Genomic DNA, 21,229 nt, shown 5'->3' with positions numbered 1-21,229 from the left:
GAAGGCTTGTTCAGCCACTGATTTGCTCTGGGTGCTCCTTGAAGGAAACCTGAGGTCCTGGGCACTGTGCCCCTGCTCTCCGGAGGGTGTGAGGGTCACATCTCTGCAGGGTCAATGCTGGATTGAACACACAGGGTGGCTGTCCCACAAAGGTGTCTATGCTGCGGTGCCCACCCACCAGGCCTTGGTGCCTCATTTGCCCACATTTCCACATGGCCTATCTAAGGTATGTGGGGTCCAGAAAGGCCATTCGTCCCGTCTGTGTTCATCAGCGTCAGGGTCTGATGGCATTTCACCTGCACCAGCCTGTCTTGCTTATTGACCAGGGTGACTGCTGTCCTTGAATATGTCTCTTTCAAGTGGAGGCTCAGTGTCACATCACTGTCCTCTCTCTGAGGCTCTGGGGCTCCATTTCTGATATTGAGTCTGTCTGTTTCTCTCGGGAATAGCTCACCTCTGGGAGGGTGTCTCTGGCACTAGGGACTCTGTGTTTCTGTTCGTGACAGTGAGTCCCTGTCTCCTTAGACCCTTGGGGCCCCTCGGGCTCTGGTTAATTTCCTGGCCACTGTGGGAGGGAGGTGGAAGGAGCGTGGCACTTATTAAGGGACTTACTTAACCAAGGGACTTGCAGAGCCAGTTCCAGCTTGGGCCTGGGGTCCCACGGGGGGCTGTCCTCAGCGGAGCCCAGGCCACCAGCCCAGTTGCACAGGCCCCGAATTCTTTCCTGGGGCAATTCCCTGCATCCGCCTCTCCTGACCTTCAGCCCCCTTCTCCCTGTCCAGAGATCCTTCTCCCTCCCACCTTTTCTGGAGCCACTCCCTCTATTTCCCTAGCAGAGTCTGTACTGAGAGTCTGGCACGAGGCCTTCCCTAACTCAGGGCCCAGCACTCCCTAGCTGTGGCCCAGGTCAGGTCCCCAGGGCCCCTCCCCAGCCATGGGTAGTATAGCTGGCTCCCCAGGCCCTCCCACCCAGAGTCCCAGAATGCCTTCCCCAGGTCTGGTCCAGCTCAGCTGCTCTCCCATTTCCCCCCAGTCCTGACCACTCTGTGCCCCCAGGAAGAAGCCTTCAGCGGGGGGGAGGGGTCTAGCCTCCCCTCCCCCGCAGTCGCCTGCCCACAGGCAGCGTGCTCAGCCTGGTGATGTGGTAGGCGATGGGTGGGGGGGCTGTCTGGACACAGGCCCCTTTGTGCCCAGCCTGACTTGGCTGCTTGGTATGAGGCTCAGCTGCTCCCAGATCCTTACCCAGAGGGGCGAGGGGAGGTTTTGGAGGAACTTGGGGGCTCTTGGCCCTAGCTCCCTCTTCCATGTCCCACCTCCTGGACGCTCGCAGCAGCTCCTCAGGTGGGCTGGTACACCTGGCACTGGGTGCTGTGGGGCTGGTGAGGGAGGCTCTGCTTGGCGCCCTCTGGCAGCCACTCCTCCCTGCTTCCCTCCTCTGCCAGGCCTGCCCGAGGCTCCTGCCAGCAGAGGGGAAGCCCGGGGAGGGGTGTTGGAGGGTCCATGGTGTCCCTGCTGGGGGAGGCCCAGAAGATCAGGCACGGAGCACAAATGCCTTGCTGATGGTAGCTTCTCTCCTGTCCCCACAGAATGGTGCTGTGCCCAGCGAGGCCACCAAGAGGGACCAGAACCTCAAACGGGGCAACTGGGGCAACCAGATCGAGTTTGTACTGACGAGCGTGGGCTATGCCGTGGGCCTGGGCAATGTCTGGCGCTTCCCATACCTCTGCTATCGCAACGGGGGAGGTACCCAGCGGGCACAGGGCAGGGACCACCCACTTGGGTAAAGCCCACCCACCAGGGCTTGGGCTACCCTCTCCCTGGCACAGACCCACTCCAGATAAAGGCTGGCCTCTGGCCCTGGCCTCCTTTGCCCCTGTCCCTGGCTTAGGCACGCTTTGCCTAAGGCAGGCCACCCCAGGCCCTAGCAGTCTGTTGTTCGAGCCTGGACCTGCCAGCTGGTCCCCTTTCAGGTGAGGAGAGGTGAGAAAAGGACCCAACCTCCCCAGGGCTCCCTGTTCTATTCCCTGGGGTTCAGCAGCCCCCAAATGGTTCAGGAATATTTGAGGATCTCAGCAACTTATGTTTGTGAAATCGCTTGGTTCAACCATCCAATCCCACCCAAGTATGATGGCTCTGGGGCCTGGATTCTACTCTGAGCAGATTTCCTGGGAGCCTCTGACAAGTTCAAAGACAGGCTGGGGGTGGTGTGCCTCAGCCCAGGCTCCTGCTCAAGGCCTGGCACACTCCTTGGGTCCCACCCAATCATGAAGGTTTTGCTGTTGGGTTCTGAGCAGGAAGCCCAGGGTAAGATCCCCCCAAGCCCACTCCTGAGCCAGACCTCTCCCTGCCTCCCAGGCGCCTTCATGTTCCCCTACTTCATCATGCTCATCTTCTGCGGGATCCCCCTCTTCTTCATGGAGCTCTCCTTCGGCCAGTTTGCCAGCCAGGGGTGCCTGGGAGTCTGGAGGATCAGCCCCATGTTCAAAGGTGAGGCCTGGGAGGGCCACTTGCTCACACACACAAACACAATGGCCTCTAAGGGCTGTGTCAACTCGCCCATCTGCACAAACACGGCTGACCTCTGTAGAACCCCGATGCTGACCCCAAGCCCCACATCAATAGCCTAAGCCATGGATGCATGCTGGGACCCTTGTTTACTTGGCCTCCACCCTCCCCGCCTACCACACGTACACACAAAACTCCTTTGCGCCCCCCACCAACTTACCCCTACCAAGACCTTGACCTGGGCTTCCTGTGGCCCTCCATCAAAGCCTACCCCTTGCGCCCTTAGAAATGATTAAACCTCACTTCCTCCTGCTGGATGTGTGAGGCTGCTCCCCGCACCCCTCCCCTCCTGCAGGCGTAGGCTATGGCATGATGGTGGTGTCCACCTACATCGGCATCTACTACAATGTGGTCATCTGCATCGCCTTCTACTACTTCTTCTCGTCCATGACGCACGTGCTGCCCTGGGCCTACTGCAATAACCCCTGGAACACGCGCGACTGCGCCGGGGTGCTGGACGCCTCCAACCTCACCAATGGCTCCCGGCCGGCCGCCTTGCCCAGCAACCTCTCCCACCTTCTCAACCACAGCCTCCAGAGGACCAGCCCCAGCGAGGAGTACTGGAGGTGAAACACCCTCGAGACCCAGGGTGGGGGGAACCTGGGAGCGACCCTCTCCCCATGGGGCAGCCATCTGCAGAATAGGTCAGGTGCCTGCTGCAGGTTGAGCCCTCTTCTGGGCTGGGGGCGGGAGGCGAGTGAGGAAGTTTAGGAGAAAGAGCCTGATATGCAGAAAACAATGGAAGATGGAATGTTGAGTGGCAGGATCTTTACAAAGCAGCCATTAGGAAGGCCCTCAGAAGTCCAGCACACCTTCAGAGGAGACTCAGGGGAAATGGGAAGGGATCCTGGGGAGAAGAAGTGTGTGGGCAAAGGTCCTGTCCCAGATGAGTAGAGGCTGGCCCCAGCTGAAGGGAGCCTGTGCTGATGAGAGTAACAGGTTTGGGGAGGCCAGGCAAGGTGGCTCACACCTGTAATCTCAGCACTTTGGGAGGCTGAGGCGGGCAGATCACCTGAGATCAGGAGTTCGAGACCAACCTGACCAACATGGAGAAACCCCGTCTTTACTAAAAATGGTGGTGCATGCCTGTAATCCCAGCTACTTGGGAGGCTGAGGCAGGAGAATTGCTCGAACCCGGGAGGCCGAGGTTGCGGTGAGCCAAGATCTCGCCATTGCACTCCAACCTGAGCAACAAGAGCAAAACTCCATCTCAAAAAAAAAAAAAAAAGAGAGAGAGAGAGAGAGTAATCGGTGTGGGGAGAATGCATGGCTTCAGGGTGGTCTAGGAGGTGGCACTGCCTTGGTAAAGAACTTACAAGGGTTAGGCTTAGGCTTCATGCTGCAGAACAAAATAAACCATGGGAGGTCTCTGAGCCAGGACATTTTGTTCAGAGGTGACAAAGACCAGAGTCTCAGGCCATCCTGCTGTGCCCTCCACCCACTAGTTAAAAATTTCCCGTCTCCTACTGGGGAACCCCTGGGCAGAGGGCTTTTGGGGCAGGCAGGCAGGACTCCACCATTCATTCCACAACATTCACGGCTCTGCTCTGCCAGGCCCTGTGTGCCCGTGGTGGGTATGAACAGCCCCACAGCCCCTGTCCTAAGGTGCTCACAGGGCACTGGGGAGACAGATTGCTAATCACAGTAGGGCAGGTGCTTCGGCCCAGGGGTGTCACGAAGACCCAAAGGGATAGTGCTTGGTGCTAAGGGGATGGGGCAGGAGCAGGCGGTCAGGGCCTACCAGAGAAGAGAGAGGGGAAGCCAGGCCTGGTGGCTCACACCTGTAATCCCAGCACTTTGGGAGGCTGAGGCAGGTGGATCACGAGGTCAGGAGTTCAAGAGCAGTCTGGCCAACATGGTGAAACCCTATCTCTACTAAAAATACAAAAATTAGCCGGGCGCAGTGGTGGGCGCCTATAATCCCACTTACTTGGGAGGCTGAGGCAGGAGAATCACTTGAACCCGGGAGGCAGAGGTTGCAGTGAGCTGCGACTGGACCACTGCACTCCAGCCTGGGTGATAGAGTGAGACTGTCTCAAGAAAAAAAAAAAGGGAGAGGGGAAAGTAGAGAGATTGGGAGCCACATGAGCAGGTGAGCAGAGGCCAGAGGAGGCAAGCTGGAGCTGGGGTTGGAGCAGGTGGGATGCTGAGTGGTAAGACAGAAGAGGCCAGCAGGCATCATATCACAGGGCCTCCCATGCCAGGGTAGGGGCTTGAGGCTTTCTCCACGTAATGGAGAGCCATGGCTGAAATGGACGAGTGTCTCAGGATACTGCAAGTCACCGCAGGTCTTCTAAGCCCAGTCCCGAGTGCTCTGACCCTGAATCACCCAGCTTCCCTGTACCAGCCTCTGTGCTGGGCCATAGACACGCAAAGATGGGTAAGGCATGGTCGCTATTCTCAAGGACCCACAGCTGCTGTCCGTTGGAGAGACATGGGCAGACTCAGGAACTCAGTCACTGGACAGGTCATTTCTGTTTTATTTTTTAATTTTTAACATTCTAACATTTATTTTCTTTTGTAAAAAAAATACTTGGAACTGAACAGACAGATGATTTCTTTTTTATTATTTTTTATTTTTTTGAGATGGAGTCTCAATCTGTTGCCCAGTCTGGAGTGTAGTGGTGTGATCGCAGCTCATGGCAATCTCTGCCTCCTAGGTTCAAGCAATTCTCCTGCCTCAGCCTCCCTAGTAGCTGGGATTACAGGCACCCACCACCACACCCAACTAATTTTTGTATTTTCAATAGATACGGGGTTTCACCATGCTGCTCAGGATGGTCTAGATCTCCTGATCTCGTGATCCATCTGCTTTGGCTTCCCAAAGTGCTGGGATTACAGGCATGAGCCATCACACCTGGCCTAATTTTTGTAGTTTTAATAGAGATGGGGTTTCACCACGTTGGTCAGGCTGGTCTCAAACCCCCGACCTCAGGTGATCCACCCGCCTCAGCCTCCCAAAGTGCTGGCATTACAGGCATGAGTCACCACGCCCGGCCGATTTCTTGAGCACCTACTAGATAACGGGTACTGTTCTCAGAGGGGAGAGAGGGCAGGGAGGAAGATGCTGTCCTCACGGAGCTCCTGTCTGACGGGAGAACGAGATTTTATCCAGTAAAATCAGATATTGCCTAGTTAGGCGTTTCAACTACATTTGAGGCATGATGTCGACTGGGCAACTTGAGCTAGTCTGGGGTGATGAACCTTCCTGGAATCTCCCAGAAACACAAAGCCTCGTGCACCCCCACCCCCACCCCCAGATGCTCCAGTGGTGTTTGTCCCAGGGGCCGTCTGCCAGAGATTCCCAGTTCTGGGCCCACCCACGGCAGAGCTCTAGAGATTTTATCCAGTAAAATCAGAGGGGAAGAGCCTTCAAAGAAATCTGGCTGGTAGAGCCGCTGCACTCTATTCCCCAGGAGGAGCTGGAATCAGGCCTGCCTAACTGGCCGCTGTCCCAAGCAGGACACCTTTCCAGCAGCACGGCTCCCTGCTGCCCTCTCCTGGAGAGTCTGGGAAATGAGCCTGACAGTAACCCAGGCTGGCTTCCGCAAGGGAGGAAAGGAAGCACTCTTATTTTTGAGCACCTCCTATATACCCGGCATATTATGTAAACAGATGTTAGTATCCATATTTTCAGATTCAGAGACTGCCGTTTGGAGGTTAAGGAGCTAGGCAGTAGTCGCTGTGTCAGAATCTGTGTGCATCCAGGCTTGGTGGCTCACACCTGTAATCCCAGCACTTTAGGAGACTGACGTGGGCAGATCACGAGGTCAGGAGTTTGAGACCATCCTGCCCAAATGGTGAAACCCTGTCTCTACTAAAAATACAAAAAAAAAAAAAACAAAAATTAGCCAGCTATGGTGGCACATGCCTGTACAGCTACTCAGAAGGCTGAGGCAGGAGAATTGCTTGAACCTAGGAGGCGGAGGTTGCAGTGAGCTGAAATCATGCCACTGGGCGACAGAGTGAGACTTCGTCTCAGGAATAAAAGAAAGAAATAGGGGTCCTATTCTCAAGGCACTCACCACCTGGCTGGGGAAATAAGATATGTAATATAGATAAAACTTTTAAGCAATGCAGAATAATTCTGGAGATGTCATGTGTCAAGAGGCCACTTGTAAATATGTTGGGTACCACATGTCCTTAGGTTGTTTGAGCTCAAAATCATGTGGTCCCAAACCAAACAAAAAACAGAATATGGTGCTATAAAATTAAAGCTAGAATTCATCATTTGGTATCCAGGCTAGCCTTTTAAACTCTTCAATCCCTAACCTTGCAATGCTGTATTCTTGCAATAAAAAATAATATAGGCCAGGTGCGGTGGCTCACGCCTGTTGTAATCCTAGCACTTTGGAAGGCCAAGGCAGGAGGATCACTTGAGCCCAGAAGTTCAAGACCAGCCTGGGCAATATGGCATTACCACATCTCTACAAAAAAATACAAAAATTAGCTGGGCCTGATGGTGCACACATGTAGCCCCAGCTACTTGGGAGGCTGAGGTGGGAGGATCAATTGAGCCTGGGAGGTTGAGGCTGCAATGAGCCGTGGTTGTGCCATTGCACTCCAGCCTGGGCTATGGAGTGAGACCCTGTCTCAATAATAATAATGATATAAAACATGAATAATAAGACAGAAGAGGCTAACAGCCATCACATAATACAGGGCCTCCCAGTGTGACAGTGATGTCCCAGGAGTCTGTGGGGACTCAGGCAGCTTAGGGTCACTTAAAAATGCCCAGAACGGACCAGAAAAGAAGTTGGGGACCAGGTTCAGTGCTTCACACCATAATCTTACACATGGTGGCTACTGAGACCTACCTGTTTAGCATGTATGGTTAGACAAAGTATTAAAAAATCCTTCAGGCCAGGCTTGGTGGCTCACACCTGTAATCCCAGCACTTTGGGAGGCTGAAGTGGGCAGATCACCTGAGGTCAGGAGTTCAAGACCAGCCTGCTGACATGGTCCAACCCCGTTTCTACTAAAAATACCAAACTTAGCCAGTTGTGGTGGCACGCACTTGTAATCCTAGCTACTTGGGAGGAGAATCGCTTGAACCCAGGAGGCAGAGGTTACAGTGAGCCAAGATAGCACCAATGCACTCCAGCCTGTGTGACAGAGCAAGACTCTGTCTCAAAAACAAAACAAAACAAAAAATCCTTCTAACAAGAAATGGTTTCTTTACTTTGAAAGTGAAGTTAGTGGTGCTGGAGGTGGAGCAGTTCTCTTCTGCCCTCTTCCCTGAGGGCCAGGGAGATGCCCCTGTAGACCTGTATGCCCAGCACCTAGCTCAGGGCCCGGCAGTGTGTCTGGTTGATCAAAAGATCACAGCTGGTATGGCATAGGGTGCCAGGTAGAGCCACCAGAGGGGAGAAATTTGGGTCCAATCTGTTTTTTTGTTTCTTTTTCTTTCTTTTTTTCTTTTTTTTTTTTTTTTGAGATAGAATCTTGCTCTGTCACCCAGACTGGAGTGCAGTGACGCAATTTCAGCTCACTACAACCTCCATCTACCAGGTTCACGTGGTTCTCCCGCCTCGGTCTTCTGAGTACCTGGGATTACAGGCACCTGCCATCACGCCCAGCTAATTTTTGTATTTTTGTAGAGATGGGATTTCACCATGTTGGCCAGGCTGGTCTTGAACTCCTGACCTCAGGTGATCCGCCTGCCTCAGCCTCCCAAAGTGCTGGGATTATAGGCGTGAGCCACCGTGCCCTGCCAGGGTCCAATCTTTACTCAGCACTCCACTGCCTCCCTCAGTTTATCAGAGGTAGAGTTGATTGGTGCTGATGAAATGCTGACTTGTGACTTCCTGGAGGAAGTGACGCCTGACAGGGTAAGGAAAAGGCACTACTGAGGGAGAAATGTGCCAACAAGGACCTGGGCTGAGCCTGGCTGGGGACAAGGACCCATCTCCGCTCCCACCTCCTTGGGTGGGACTGGGACGACCACCCAAGCCTGGGGTGTGGCCTCCAGGAACCCTTGAAGGGCCTGGGAGAGTCTGCAGAGCAGTAGACTGTGTTGGGTCCCCAGGGGCTATAGCAGGTAGGCCCATGAAACAGTTTCCATCTCACACAAGGTGGCTGCTAGGACCTCATGACAAAGGAGGGTCCTGGGCCTTGGGAATGTGCTGCTGGGCAGTGGGGGCTGGCCCTCAGTGACAGTCTCCCCTTCCCAGGCTGTACGTGCTGAAGCTGTCAGATGACATCGGGAACTTTGGGGAGGTGCGGCTGCCCCTCCTTGGCTGCCTCGGTGTCTCCTGGGTGGTCGTCTTCCTCTGCCTCATCCGAGGTGTCAAGTCTTCAGGGAAAGCAAGTACCCCTTCCCCAGCGGGATCTGTGCCCACATAGAAAGGCCCTGCCCCCTGCCTGGGTTGCGTGTGTGTTTCGGGAAGGGAATGCTAAAGGGACTCTGGAGAGGGAGAGGGACGAGGTGCTGGTGGTGATTAGGGAGCCAGAGTGGTGGTGCCCAGGGCAGGGGAGAACCTGTAAGAGTCCATGGAACCCTCTCGTGCCAGGTGGTGTACTTCACGGCCACATTCCCCTACGTGGTGCTGACCATCCTGTTTGTCCGTGGAGTGACCCTGGAGGGAGCCTTCACGGGCATCATGTACTACCTAACCCCACAGTGGGACAAGATCCTGGAGGCCAAGGTGAGATGTTAGGGAAACCAGAAGGGGGTCGGGGAGGGCCCGGGGAGGTGCCTGCCTCTGCCCACAGCTCCTCACCTGCCCGTCCTCCCTGCAGGTGTGGGGTGATGCCGCCTCCCAGATCTTCTACTCGCTGGGCTGTGCATGGGGAGGCCTCATCACCATGGCCTCCTACAACAAGTTCCACAACAACTGCTACCGGTGAGCGCTCTGAAGCCTGAGGCCGCCCCTCCCTGCCCTCTCTGCAGCCTGATCCCAGCTCCAGTGCCCCCGTGGCCCACCAGGCCTCCTTTCCCCTCATGGCCTTGAGGTTCTAAGAACACTGGTTCTGGATAAAGTTGTTGCAGAATGGGGAGAGAGAGGCTTAGGCAGGAGAGAGAAGAGTGATGGAGAGTCCCAGGGGTCTGTGAGGACCAGGCAGCTCAGGCTCACTTAAAAATGCCCAGGACAGATCAGAAGAGGAGCTGGGGACCAGGCTCAGTGCTTCACACCGTAATCCCAGCACTTTAAGAGGCCAAGACGGAAGGATCACTTGAGCCCAGGAATTCAAGACAAGCCTGGGCAACATAGTGAGACCCCATCTTTCTTTTTTTTTTTTTTTTTGAGACGGAGTTTCACTCTTGTTACCCAGGCTGGAGTGCAATGGCACGATCTCGGCTCACCGCAACCTCCACCTCCTGGGTTCAGGCAATTCTCCTGCCTCAGCCTCCTGAGTAGCTGGGATTACAGGCACGCGCCACCATGCCCAGCTAATTTTTTGTATTATTAGTAGAGACGGGGTTTCACCATGTTGACCAGGCTGGTCTCGATCTCTTGACCTCGTGATCCACCCGCCTCGGCCTCCCAAAGTGCTAGGATTACAGGCTTGAGCCACCGCGCCCAGCCTGAGACCCCATCTTTCTTTACAAAACATAAAAATGAAAATTAGCTGGGTGTGGTGACACATACCTATAGTCTCAGCTACTCAGGAGGCTGAGGTGGGAGGATTGCTTGAGACCAAGAGATCAAGGCTATAGTGAGCTGATAGCACCACTGCCCTCCAGCCTGGGCAACAGAGTGAGACCCTGTCTCTCACCCCAAAAAAAGGAGCTGGGGATGCCTTTGTTTCTAGAACTTTCCTTGTCTCCATGTCTCCTCTTGGCCCAAACTGGGGAGAGGGGAGCTGAACTCTCTCTGTTTTCCTCCCCATCAGGGACAGTGTCATCATCAGCATCACCAACTGTGCCACTAGTGTCTATGCTGGCTTCGTCATCTTCTCCATCCTTGGCTTCATGGCCAATCACCTGGGTGTGGATGTGTCCCGTGTGGCAGACCACGGCCCTGGCCTGGCCTTTGTGGCTTACCCCGAGGCCCTCACGCTGCTTCCCATCTCCCCGCTGTGGTCTCTGCTCTTCTTCTTCATGCTCATCCTGCTGGGGCTGGGCACTCAGGTACGAGGTGTGGGACGTGGGCCGAAGGGTTGGGGAAGGGAGGGGACAGGAACAAGGGACAGGTCCGCAATCTGACAGCCACATCCTACAGTTCTGCCTCCTGGAGACGCTGGTCACAGCCATTGTGGATGAGGTGGGGAATGAGTGGATCCTGCAGAGAAAGACATATGTGACCTTGGGAGTGGCTGTGGCTGGCTTCCTGCTGGGCATCCCCCTCACCAGCCAGGTAAGAGCCGAGTAAGGGAAGGGCTGCACCAGAGTTGCCAGGACGTATGGGGAAGGTGGGGGAGCCCGGGCTGCAGGCACCTCCCACAGCCGTCCACTGTTCCCCAGGCAGGCATCTACTGGCTGCTGCTGATGGACAACTACGCGGCCAGCTTCTCCTTGGTGGTCATCTCCTGCATCATGTGTGTGGCCATCATGTACATCTACGGTGAGCACTTGAGCCACTGGCCTTCTGTGACCCAGCCCCTGGCCCGCCCACTCTGTCCTGTGGGCCTGCTGACCCCTCCTCTCTCCAGGGCACCGGAACTACTTCCAGGACATCCAGATGATGCTGGGATTCCCACCGCCCCTCTTCTTTCAGATCTGCTGGCGCTTTGTCTCTCCTGCCATCATCTTCGTGAGTTCCCTGGCCGGCCCCTCCCCCTCCCCGCCCCTTGGCTATGTGTCCTTCTTTGGGACCCAGCAAGGGGAGAGCAGGAACCCCTGCACCTGGCTGGAGCTCCACACCCATGACTGGAGGCTGAGGGAGGTTGGAGAGAGCTGGAGAGGCACGTGGAGACTCAGCACCGCCCGGGCCCTGGCCTCGGGTTAGGAGGGAGTGCCTCGGCCTGTATTTGACTGCAGACATTGCTTAGGCTCGGAGGGGGAAAGCGGCTGGTGGCAGCTCCCTCCCTGGCGTTCCTGCCCGGCACCCCTGATTATCAGGAGTCAGTACTGATAGCGTGTCAGCCTCTGCCTGCTGGCCTCATTTCCTGTCCCTCTAGGGAGAGTGTTCCAGGGGCTTGGCAATGTGGTGGGAACCAGCATTCCAGCAGCAGCCCAAGGACAGTAGACCAGGCTGTAGGAGTCAGATGTCAGCTCTGCATGGTGGCAACTTTGCAAGCCTTCCAGGCAGTGAGGTGGGCTGGCTTGGGAGGGGGAGTTCCAGGTTTTAGGAATATTCAACAGCTGAGAAACTCCCATCAGGGAGCCGAATTGGTGAAAAGAATTCACCATGGAAGGAAGCAGGCACTTTACACACACTGTTCCCATGTAACCCATGATACAGCTCTCCTAGATGTCATTGTTATCCCGTTTTACAGATGAGGAAACTGAGGCACAGGGATGTTAAGTAATTGGCCCATAGTCACACAGCTAATAAGAAGTAGAGCTGGCCAGGCGCAGTGGCTCACACCTGTAATCCCAGCACTCTCAAAGGCCAAGGTGGACGGATCATGAGGTCAGGAGTTCGAGACCATCCTGGCTAAAACGGTGAAACCCCATCTCTACTAAAAATACAAACAGTTAGCTGGGCGTGGTAGCACATGCTTGTAATCCTAGCTACTCTGGAGTCTGAGGCAGGAGAATCTCTTAAACCCAGAAGGCGGAGGTTACAGTGAGCCAAGATCATGCCACTGCACTCAAGCCTGGGCGACAGAGCGAGACTCTGTCTCAAATAAATAAAAAAAAAAACAAAAACGGCCAGGCGCGGTGGCTCAAGCTTGTAATCCCAGCACTTTGGGAGGCTGAGGCGGGTGGATCACGAGGTCGAGAGATCGAGACCATCCTGGTCAACATGGTGAAACCCCGTCTCTACTAAAAATACAAAAATTTAGCTGGGCATGGTGTCATGTTCCTGTAATCCCAGCTACTCAGGAGGCTGAGGCAGGAGAATTGCCTGAACCCAGGAGGCGGAGGTTGCGGTGAGCCGAGATCGCGCCATTGCACTCCAGCCTGGGTAACAAGAGCGTAAACTCCGTCTCAAAAAAAACAAAAACAAAAACAAAAACAAAAAAAGAAGTAGAGCCATGATTCAAATCGGGTAGTCCAATTTCAAGCCTACACACTGGGCCAGTGCCACACTAGAACCGCCTCTGCAGGAGGCAGGAAGGGTCCGGGGCTAAAACCATATGACTTGGCTCCTTCCTGTTTGGGGTGGGATTCGGGGAAGGCAGGTATTGACAGTGTAATGGTCACTCCACAGAGGACAGGCAGGGCCACCTCTGAGTGACAGTCAGAGGGCTGGCCCAGTGGCCAGGGCAGTGTTCGGAGTCACACTCCTGTCATGTTCAATGCCTCGGTGGCACAGGAGGCTCAGCCCCAGACTTCCCCTGTGGTTCATGTTTCTGAATAAAGGCCTGCGGAGGGCTGGGGCCTCCCTTCATAGGGTATGGGATATTCCCGAGCCTGGCACAGGCTCCCCCTCTGGCCACTGGCCCAGCTTTGAAACAGGAGTAGCGGAAGTCTCAGTGGTGGGAGGCTGGGGAGGGCAGGCACCACCACCCCAGAATGCCGTGACCTCTGGGGCTGTGGCCCTAGGGGAGCACAGCATTCTCGGCTCAGAGGGTCTCCCAGCATTCATACTAGACTGACGTCCTGGCACCTGCCAAGGGCAGTGGGGAGGAAGGAAACAAGCAAAGAAGGGTCTGTCGGGACCTCAGCTGGGATCTGATCCACAAGATCGAGGCACAGTGGGCAGGGCCCTTCCTGTGCCCAGAAAGCAGGCTGGAGTTGCCTTTAGGGAAACCTAGAGTCTTCCCTTTGGGGTAACTCCAGCCTGGCTTTCTGGGCTGTTGTGTTTTCTCTGGGGCTTTCCTTGTTCATATTTCTGAAAAGCGCTTTTTGACAAACTCCACCATTCTGTCAGCTCAAATGAGGGATCTGTCCACACGTGGGTCAGGATCTGTTGTTCCATTCAGGAAATCTCTTACAGGTTCCCAGTGTGTGCAGCATCCCAGGAGGGCCCCCCAGTTTGGATGTGGGTTTTGCATTCTAGAATATGGCCCTGTGCTCCAGGACGTGGCTGGGGGCTCAGGAGGAGGGTGCTGGGACACCCACCCCAGCTCTCTGGGTGGCCTGCCCACCACTGCCTGCTGTCACTCCTTTCATTGCTGCAGCCACAAGTTTTATTTCCAGTCTCACCCATCTCTTTCCAAAGGCTCCCTAGAGCACCACAGCCTGACATTCACCATTTCCAGCCTGGGGAGCTTCCCTGGGCTGAATGTCACTGTCCACGGTAGTGACATTCAGAGAGTAGCTTCGCCTTACCCTCTTCCATCTTCCTCTGCCTGTCTGCACACATCAGTTGAAATCAACACAAGAGACTGTGCCAGGCACTGTAGTGGGCACTGCACACCCAGAGCTCATGCAATCCCAGGAGCTCCCAGGTCTATGGAAACATTAAATCCAGTAACTCTAAGGGAAGCAGATGGAAAATACCATGGAGAGGACCTGCAGAAGGGCATAGGGGAAATCTGGGATGGCAGCTTGAAGGAGAGGGCACTGGCATAGGGTTTGGCAGAGGAAGATGCAGAGGATGATTCCCCAGAATAAACAAAGAGAGGGTGGGAACACTGGGTGTGACTTAAACACCAAGGGCAGGATAGTGTGGCCAGCAGGACAATTTGAGGTCACACTGCCAGGAGCCTGCCTTAGGCCCAGGACGTGGCCTTACTTTAGTGGGCCACAGGGAGCCATAGCCAGTCTTTGAGCAGAGCTGACTGACTTCCAAAGGCAGTAGCTGTTTGCTCTCGAGCCAGGTCAGGACTGTGGTGAAAACAGACTTCTCCCGCCAGTCTTCCCGCCCACAGTGCCCCGGGCCCCACCCACTTCTTCCACGGCCCAGATGTTGACAGCTATCTGTTCTACCCAAATGCCCTTCTAGTTTGGGAACCAGAGAGGGAAGGGTGCTGGTGGAGGGCTGGCCTGGGGTCTGGGCTCTGGGCCGGCCTGACACCCACTCCCACCTCCACCCCCATGCAGTTTATTCTAGTCTTCACTGTGATCCAGTACCGGCCGATCACCTACAACCACTACCAGTACCCAGGCTGGGCTGTGGCCATCGGCTTCCTCATGGCTCTGTCCTCCGTCCTCTGCATTCCCCTCTACGCCATATTCCGGCTCTGCCGCACAGACGGGGACACCCTCCTCCAGGTGAGGGCGGGGGCAGGCTGGGTAGCCAGGCAAAATGGGAGGGGCCTGCTGGAAGGGGCTTAAGGGCTCCCTCCTGACGTGCCCTGTCCCTGTGCCCCATGCCCACCTCATGCAGCGTTTGAAAAATGCCACAAAGCCAAGCAGAGACTGGGGCCCGGCCCTCCTGGAGCACCGGACTGGGCGCTATGCCCCCACCATAGCCCCTTCTCCTGAGGATGGCTTCGAGGTCCAGCCGCTGCACCCGGACAAGGCCCAGATCCCCATCGTGGGCAGTAATGGCTCCAGCCGCCTCCAGGACTCCCGGATATGAGCACAGCTGCCGGGGGAGTGGCCCCACCCCCACCCCGTGCTCCCACCGCAGAGACTGGTGAGGCAGAGGACAGGTGTCTCTGTCTGCCCCCTGCCACGTCCTGGCCAGGATGGCTGCTGTCACCTTGGTCACCACTGCTAGTGCAGTCATTTGTGCTCGTGTCCCCAGTGTTTACACGTCCTCTGGATGCCAAGATGGCAGCTGGGGGTGGGGGCGGGAATGGAGGGTTGCTGGGAGGTCCAAAGCACTTTGGAGGGGTCTCAGGCCAGCTCCCCAGTGGCCTGAGGGGCTTTACGTGGCCTCTGATACCCTTATACTCTGCCCTGAGCTGAGGTTCTGGGTGGGCCCCCAGCTGTCTCCTTCCCGGGCCTCCAGCCCCATGACAAGCATTCCCGCCCTCACAGCAGACCCCAGCCTCTGCCAGGCACATTTGGCTCCTCCTCCCTAGGGGCAGGGTGAGGGTGGGGGCTGCACAGTGTTACTCGTCAGGCTGTACTGCCCGGCTCTGCCGATCTGTGTAATTATTTTTGTAAAAATTGTGCTGTCTGTGGTCGCCACTTCTTCACCCCAGCCTCTGGCCCAGTCTGTCTTCCAGGCCTGCCTGCGCCTCACTGGGCTGCTCCGGGGCCTCTGCCCCTCATTCCAGCCCTGGCTGTCAGGCCCAGCTAGCAGAGGCCCAAGACCCAGCAGCCTGCCCAAAGCATTGGTTTCTGGGGGATGGGGCGGGGGCTGCTCCACAGGAGGTCTGAGCCCATCCCCCCAGGGAAGGGGAGCCTGCACACCCCCCTCACCCTCCCTCCACCAGGCTAAAGGCCTATTCCCAAATGTGCTGCCCTTGTTCATGTGCCAAATGGCCCCAGCCCACATGCCCTTACCCTCTCTGGAGCAGGAGCTCCTTCTGAGGTGTCCAAAGCCCTGAAGTGTCCATTTGTCCGTCCTCTGTGCAGTGACAGCCCCAGCCACACCACCTCTGATCCTCTGTAGCAATAACGGTGCACCGCCCATCCCTGCCCATTGTGCACCACTAGCATTTTAAAGTCCATAGATTTTAATGAAATTTCTATTCCTGTCTCTGAGCGGCTGCTGTGTTTTGTCTGGGTCCCCCAGGGGACAAGAGTCAGGCTGGAATGGGACCTCTGTCTTCCAGGCCTTTGTGGAGGCTTGGGAGGAGAAAGGCCAAAGGCTTTGATGACTGGGACAGACACCAAGGATCTGAGAGGGTAGGGCAAGGGCCAGACAGACGAACAGCCTTGGGGTCCTGGCGAGAGCTCATCAAAGACCAGATCTGAAGCCGGCTGGGCCAAGGCAGCTGAGGTGGCAGCGGCAGATGGGCACGTCCTGGCATAAGCTGGAGCCCACTTGGTGACCAGCCCTTCAGGCTGGGGCCTGGGGCACTGTGCTGGATGTGGGCGTGGAAACTGGCCTTTCCCTGGGGCTGCACTGCAGCTGCCGTCCCCAGCGGTGGTTGGCCGCCTGGCCTCGAGGTTGGGGGCAGCGCTCCAGAGGAGGTGCAGGCAGGTGGCACTGGAGAGGGGCAGCCCGAACTCCAGCAGCCCCGCAGAGGCAAGGCAGGGGGCTGAGGCCCTGCATGGAGGACCCCGAGGGCCGCTGCCTGGAAAGGAAGGAGTAACTGTCGGGGGTGGTGGTCTGATCCTTCAGTCCTCCCTGCCCTGTGTCTACTGCTGTGGTTTACCTGCGGGTGGGAGACACGAAAGAAGGCCTCACGGACACCCACAGCTCCTGCTCCATGGCCTTCTTCTGTTCCCTTAGCTCTGAAAGAGAGATTTGGCTAAGACTGCCCAGGTCTTCTAGAGTGTGTATAAGTATGGGGCAGGAGCAGGTGTGGTGTTCTGGGGCCTCCTCCCTGTCCTCACCTGCCAGGGTGGGCTCCAAGGCTGCCTCGGAGGGATGGCAAGGCCTCATATACTCCTCTTCCAGGCAGCGCTGCAGGGAGAGCTGCATCAGTGCCCAGACTCAAGGTGGGTGGGGCAAAGCAGCGATCCCCAGGGCAGGCCCATGCAGCCCCTTCAGCCCATCCACCATGAGGGCAGCCCTGTTCTCGAGGGAACACCAGCCCTACGGAAGAGCTGAGTTTGGCGAGACAGTGGTTGGCCTGTACCCAGACTTAGGTAAAGGAAGGAGGCAAAAGACCTGGGTGGGGCCAATCCGGTAAGTTAACCTAAAACCGTTGGCCCTGGCCTTGAGGGCTCACCTAGAATCCTGGCCTTCTAGATTTTGGAGGTGCACACAAGCGCACACCCATGAGAAATGGACACAGGACTCACACAGCTTGTACATGAATCTGTGTATGCACAAGGTACATAGATCTCACCCAGGTGAGAAGCATGAGTGTCTATGCTCAGCAGTGAGGCTTGGGGCAGGGCCCAGGGCTGCAGCTCACCTGCAGGATGGGGATCTCCCTCTCCAAGGTGTGACACTCCTCCTCCAAAAGGCCCCTGGGACATGAGGGAGCAGCAGCCAGAACCCGAGACACAGGACCATGGCTCAACTGAGTCCACCACAAGGTCCTAACCTCCAGCCTCAGCAAGAGCCCCACCCAACCCCATCCCTCCTCAGCCCACACTGCCCTCTGCTGCCTGGGGGCTGCCCCAACATAGACTTCTGGCCCCTGCCAGGCTTTCTGGGCAGAAGTGTCTTCTCCTCGCCTGCCTCACCCTGGCAGGCATCCTTCTCTCTTCTGCACCGTGATCCTTCCTGCCTTCATCTTCCCCCACTTCCACTGCTTAAAATCCTCCAGGGCTACCCCCTGCATCAGAATATTTATATTTATTTTTGAGTCAGGGTCTTGCTCTGCCACCCATCGTGATTCACTGTAGCCTTGCCCTCCAGGGCTCAATCAATCCCTTCTCACCTCAGCCTCCCAAGTAGCTGGTACAGGCGTACACCAACATGCCCAGCTAATTTTTGTATTTGTTTTGGTAGAGATGGGGTTTTGCCATGTTGCCCAAGCTGGTCTCGAACTCCTGGGCCCAAGTGATCCTCTTGCCTCGGCCTCCCAAATTGCTGGGATTCTAGGCATGCATCATTGGCCACGGCATCTGTACCTGGCTGCTTACCGAGAGCAACCTCACTAGCTCCGCAGCAGCCAGCGCTTTCCACCTCTCAGCCTTACGCACATGGGTCTCCCCGCCAGGTGTACTACCCTCCTCCTCTTTCACAATCCCAGCACCTCAAGATCCATCCCTGCCTCCACGCCTGCATACACACAGGCAGGTGCCCCTCGACCTCACCTCAGGTGTCTGGCCACCCGGTCAATGTTGGACACGTTCAGTTGGTCCTTGATGATGCTGAAGTCTCTGTGACCGCTGCAGGCAATGAAGTCAGTATCATTCTCCCCATGTTGCTCACCCCAGGCCTTCAGGACCCAACATCACTTCTCCTAGACAACTGTTTCTTTTCTCATAAAGGCAATATAATCTAGTGCAAAGAGTAAGAGTTTGGGAACCTAGGTTTGCAAATGATCTCTGCCACCCTTCGTTGTGTGTGACTTCAGGCAAATCACTTATCCCTTCTGAGCTTCAGTTTCTTCTTTTCATTTGTCTTTTTTTTTTTTTTTAAGCCGGTCAAATTTAGCAGTGGGGTGTTGTATACCAACTTTAGTGGCACTAATGTTAATAAGTTCTGATAACCCACTACCATCAGACCAGCCTTTTTTTTTTTTTTTTTTTTTTAAGGCAAGATCTTGCTCTGTTGCCCAGGTTGGAGTGCAGTGGTACCATCTTGGCTCACTGCAGCCTCAACCTCCCAGCTCAAGTGCTCTTCCCACATCAGCCTCCTGAGTAGCTGGTACTACAGGTGCACGTAACCACACCCGTTTAATTTTTTTGCACAGACGGGATCTCACTATGTTGCCCAAGGTTTTTTTTCCTTTTGAGACAGGGTCTTTGTCACCCAGGTTGGAGAACACAGGTGCGATCATAGCTCACTGCAGCCCCGAATTCCTGAGCTCAAGCAATTATCCTACCTTAGCCTCCCAAGTAGCTGGGAATACATGCGTGTACCATCACATCTGGCTTTTTTTTTTTTTTTTTTTTTTTTTTTCACTTTTTGTAGAGATGGGGTCTCCCTATGTTGCCCAGGCTGATCTCAAACTCCTGGCCTCAAGCCATCCTCCCACATCAGCTTCCTAAAGTGCTGGGATTACAGGCATGAGCCACTGTGCCCGGCCTTTAATTTCTTCTTGTGCAAAATGGAGACTTTGCCCACCTCCTCAGGCTGTGTGAGGATCAGAATAAGAAGTTGCTGCCATCCACTCATGAACATTTATCTCATTCAGTCCCAGCTACAAATGTAAATACCATTTGTAGCCCTCCCCTTCAGCTCTCCCTGCCTCCCTAGCCCAGCCCTCACTCCTGTTCTCTAGGCCGGAGGAACAACTGCCTGCTGGACATAGCCTCCTTTCTTCCCTCTTCCTACAAAGCTCTTCTCTCTTTCATCTCCCTGAAAACTGCTCCTCATACTACAACACACAGATCAAACCACTCTCTCCAGGAAGCTTTGCCTGTCCCCAGGCTAGGCAGGTGTCTCCTCTGCGTTTTAGTAGCCCTCATGTGCAGATCTTTATCACAAGTGGCTGTGAAAGTCCCCAGCCCATGACTGGAATCTCTTCCATGGAGCCAGGTGCAACCCACCAGTTGCCTGGGGCCCTCTGCCAAGCAGGGACAGATCCCGCTCTCCTACCATCAGTTTACCTGGGCCCACCACCTCTCATCTGGAATACCTCCTGTTCTGGCAAATCACACCTGGGATCCTCCAAGGCAAAGCGCAGGACCCTGGGGCTATACTTGACCCAAGCTTGGGCCTGGTCCCTGCAGAAAGTGCACAGGAAGGAAGGTGAGAGGCTTCTTTCTGGAAACTACAGAAAAGGCAACCCTGGCTCCTTGTTAGGGGCAGGGCTAGCCCACCTGATGTCTGGGGAAAGGGGTCCAGGCCTGAGGCTCCCACCTGCCCTCAAAGACGGCTTTGTGGCGGAGACCCTGGAGCAACTGCCGGAGTTCCTGGCGCATGAGGTCCTTTAGGAGAGGCGGTGGTGCCAGAAGAGAAGAGGGGTCAGAGATGGGGCGGGAGCTGGGGGCTTGAGAGGATCGAGCCTCTTGGAGCAGTGCCCGTAACATCGCCACCTGCAAGGAGAGCTGGGATACCTTGCGACCGGAAAGAGGGTGACCGGAATGGTGGGGGCTAGCGGAGTGAGGGAGAGGGCGGAGTCGAACGAGAGAGGGCCAGGACAGTGAGACCCGAAAGGATCTCGGGAGTTACCCAGCAGGGCTAGGGATCCGCAGGAGGTGGGAAATCACCCGAGTCGTGGTGCAGGCCAGGGGCGTGGCCCACCTTCCCTCTCCCCACCTCCGCCCGCAGCTCCAGGCTAAGGTCCACCGCCGCCTCCCCCAGAATCCTCTTCACTTCAGGTCGCTCTCGGAGTGGAACGTGCTCCTCCACCAGCTCCCACAGCGGCGGGGAGTGCCGGAGCATGGCCCATCCGCGCCGCCGTCCCCGACTCAGACCTACGGGCCGCAGATCAGAGTGCGGGAAGAACCGCGGACCCCCCGGCCACGCCCACCAAGCTCCGCCCCTCTGCGGCCCCGCCTCCCCCAAGTCCCACTCAAGCTCTGCCGCAGGTCCCCTCGGCTGGGATTACCCCATCCAGCGCCGCCAGTCCTTGGCGCTCTCTTCTACCCGGCTTTTGGCCGACTCGGAGGCCTCAGACCCAGAAGCCGGGCAGTGGGAACCGGGAACCTAGCCCCACCTCTTCCGCGTGGCCATCACCCGGGAAACCACGCTGCGACTCTAGGCCCCGCCCTCTCCCGTGCCCAGTCCGGCGAGCGGCGCGTGCTGGCTGGGATTTCAGACTCACCGCGTAGCTCCACCGAAGCCTGACCCCAAGCGCCTTGGGCTCGGCCCTGGGCACTTTTAGTCCTCAGGGAACGTATTAAGACCTGAGAAATCTGGGCCTACTGGTTTCTTACTCCGTCGCCTCCACTGGCCCGGAGGCAGTGCAAGGACAAACTTCCCCTTAAGGCCGGTGGAAGCCTAGGGAGTGGCAGCGCTTGGAGAACCAGGACGGCACGGGTCAGGTTTACTTGGGCAAAATATCCCAAGCGCCCTTCCACCACAAAACACTCAGG

The 21,229-nt window shown here is 56.1% G+C and overlaps 2 protein-coding genes across 5 annotated transcripts in view; one reads left to right on the top strand and one right to left on the bottom strand.

The window, feature by feature from the left end:
- Window positions 1-16,162, top strand: part of SLC6A9 (solute carrier family 6 member 9) — a 38,223-nt gene extending 22,061 nt beyond the window's left edge. For 2 of the 4 annotated variants that reach the window (XM_003936931.4, XM_074380693.1), the window contains exons 3-14: window positions 1,587-1,743; window positions 2,356-2,487; window positions 2,861-3,131; window positions 8,739-8,871; window positions 9,078-9,212; window positions 9,307-9,410; window positions 10,402-10,639; window positions 10,731-10,865; window positions 10,973-11,072; window positions 11,161-11,261; window positions 14,606-14,776; window positions 14,892-16,162. In XM_003936931.4, the coding sequence (XP_003936980.1) occupies window positions 1,587-1,743; window positions 2,356-2,487; window positions 2,861-3,131; window positions 8,739-8,871; window positions 9,078-9,212; window positions 9,307-9,410; window positions 10,402-10,639; window positions 10,731-10,865; window positions 10,973-11,072; window positions 11,161-11,261; window positions 14,606-14,776; window positions 14,892-15,086 (1,872 nt within the window). In that variant the 3' untranslated portion in view covers window positions 15,087-16,162. The other 2 variants (XM_074380694.1, XM_010347454.3) reach the window with 2 other exon arrangements.
- CCDC24 (coiled-coil domain containing 24) lies at window positions 16,117-20,876 on the bottom strand. Its single transcript, XM_039474457.2, is given in 10 exon segments — window positions 16,117-16,698; window positions 16,780-16,858; window positions 16,961-17,030; window positions 17,488-17,542; window positions 18,338-18,412; window positions 19,799-19,915; window positions 20,012-20,028; window positions 20,030-20,227; window positions 20,451-20,608; window positions 20,743-20,876. Coding segments are annotated over 9 exon segments (975 nt in total). The 5' UTR covers window positions 20,577-20,608; window positions 20,743-20,876; the 3' UTR covers window positions 16,117-16,460.
- Window positions 20,877-21,229: the final 353 nt, after the last annotated feature.

This window comes from Saimiri boliviensis, chromosome 11 (assembly GCF_048565385.1).
Source record: "Saimiri boliviensis isolate mSaiBol1 chromosome 11, mSaiBol1.pri, whole genome shotgun sequence".
Lineage (NCBI taxonomy): Eukaryota > Metazoa > Chordata > Mammalia > Primates > Cebidae > Saimiri > Saimiri boliviensis.
Note: the sequence above shows the minus strand (reverse complement) of the source record. Positions and strands in the feature narration are given on the sequence as shown.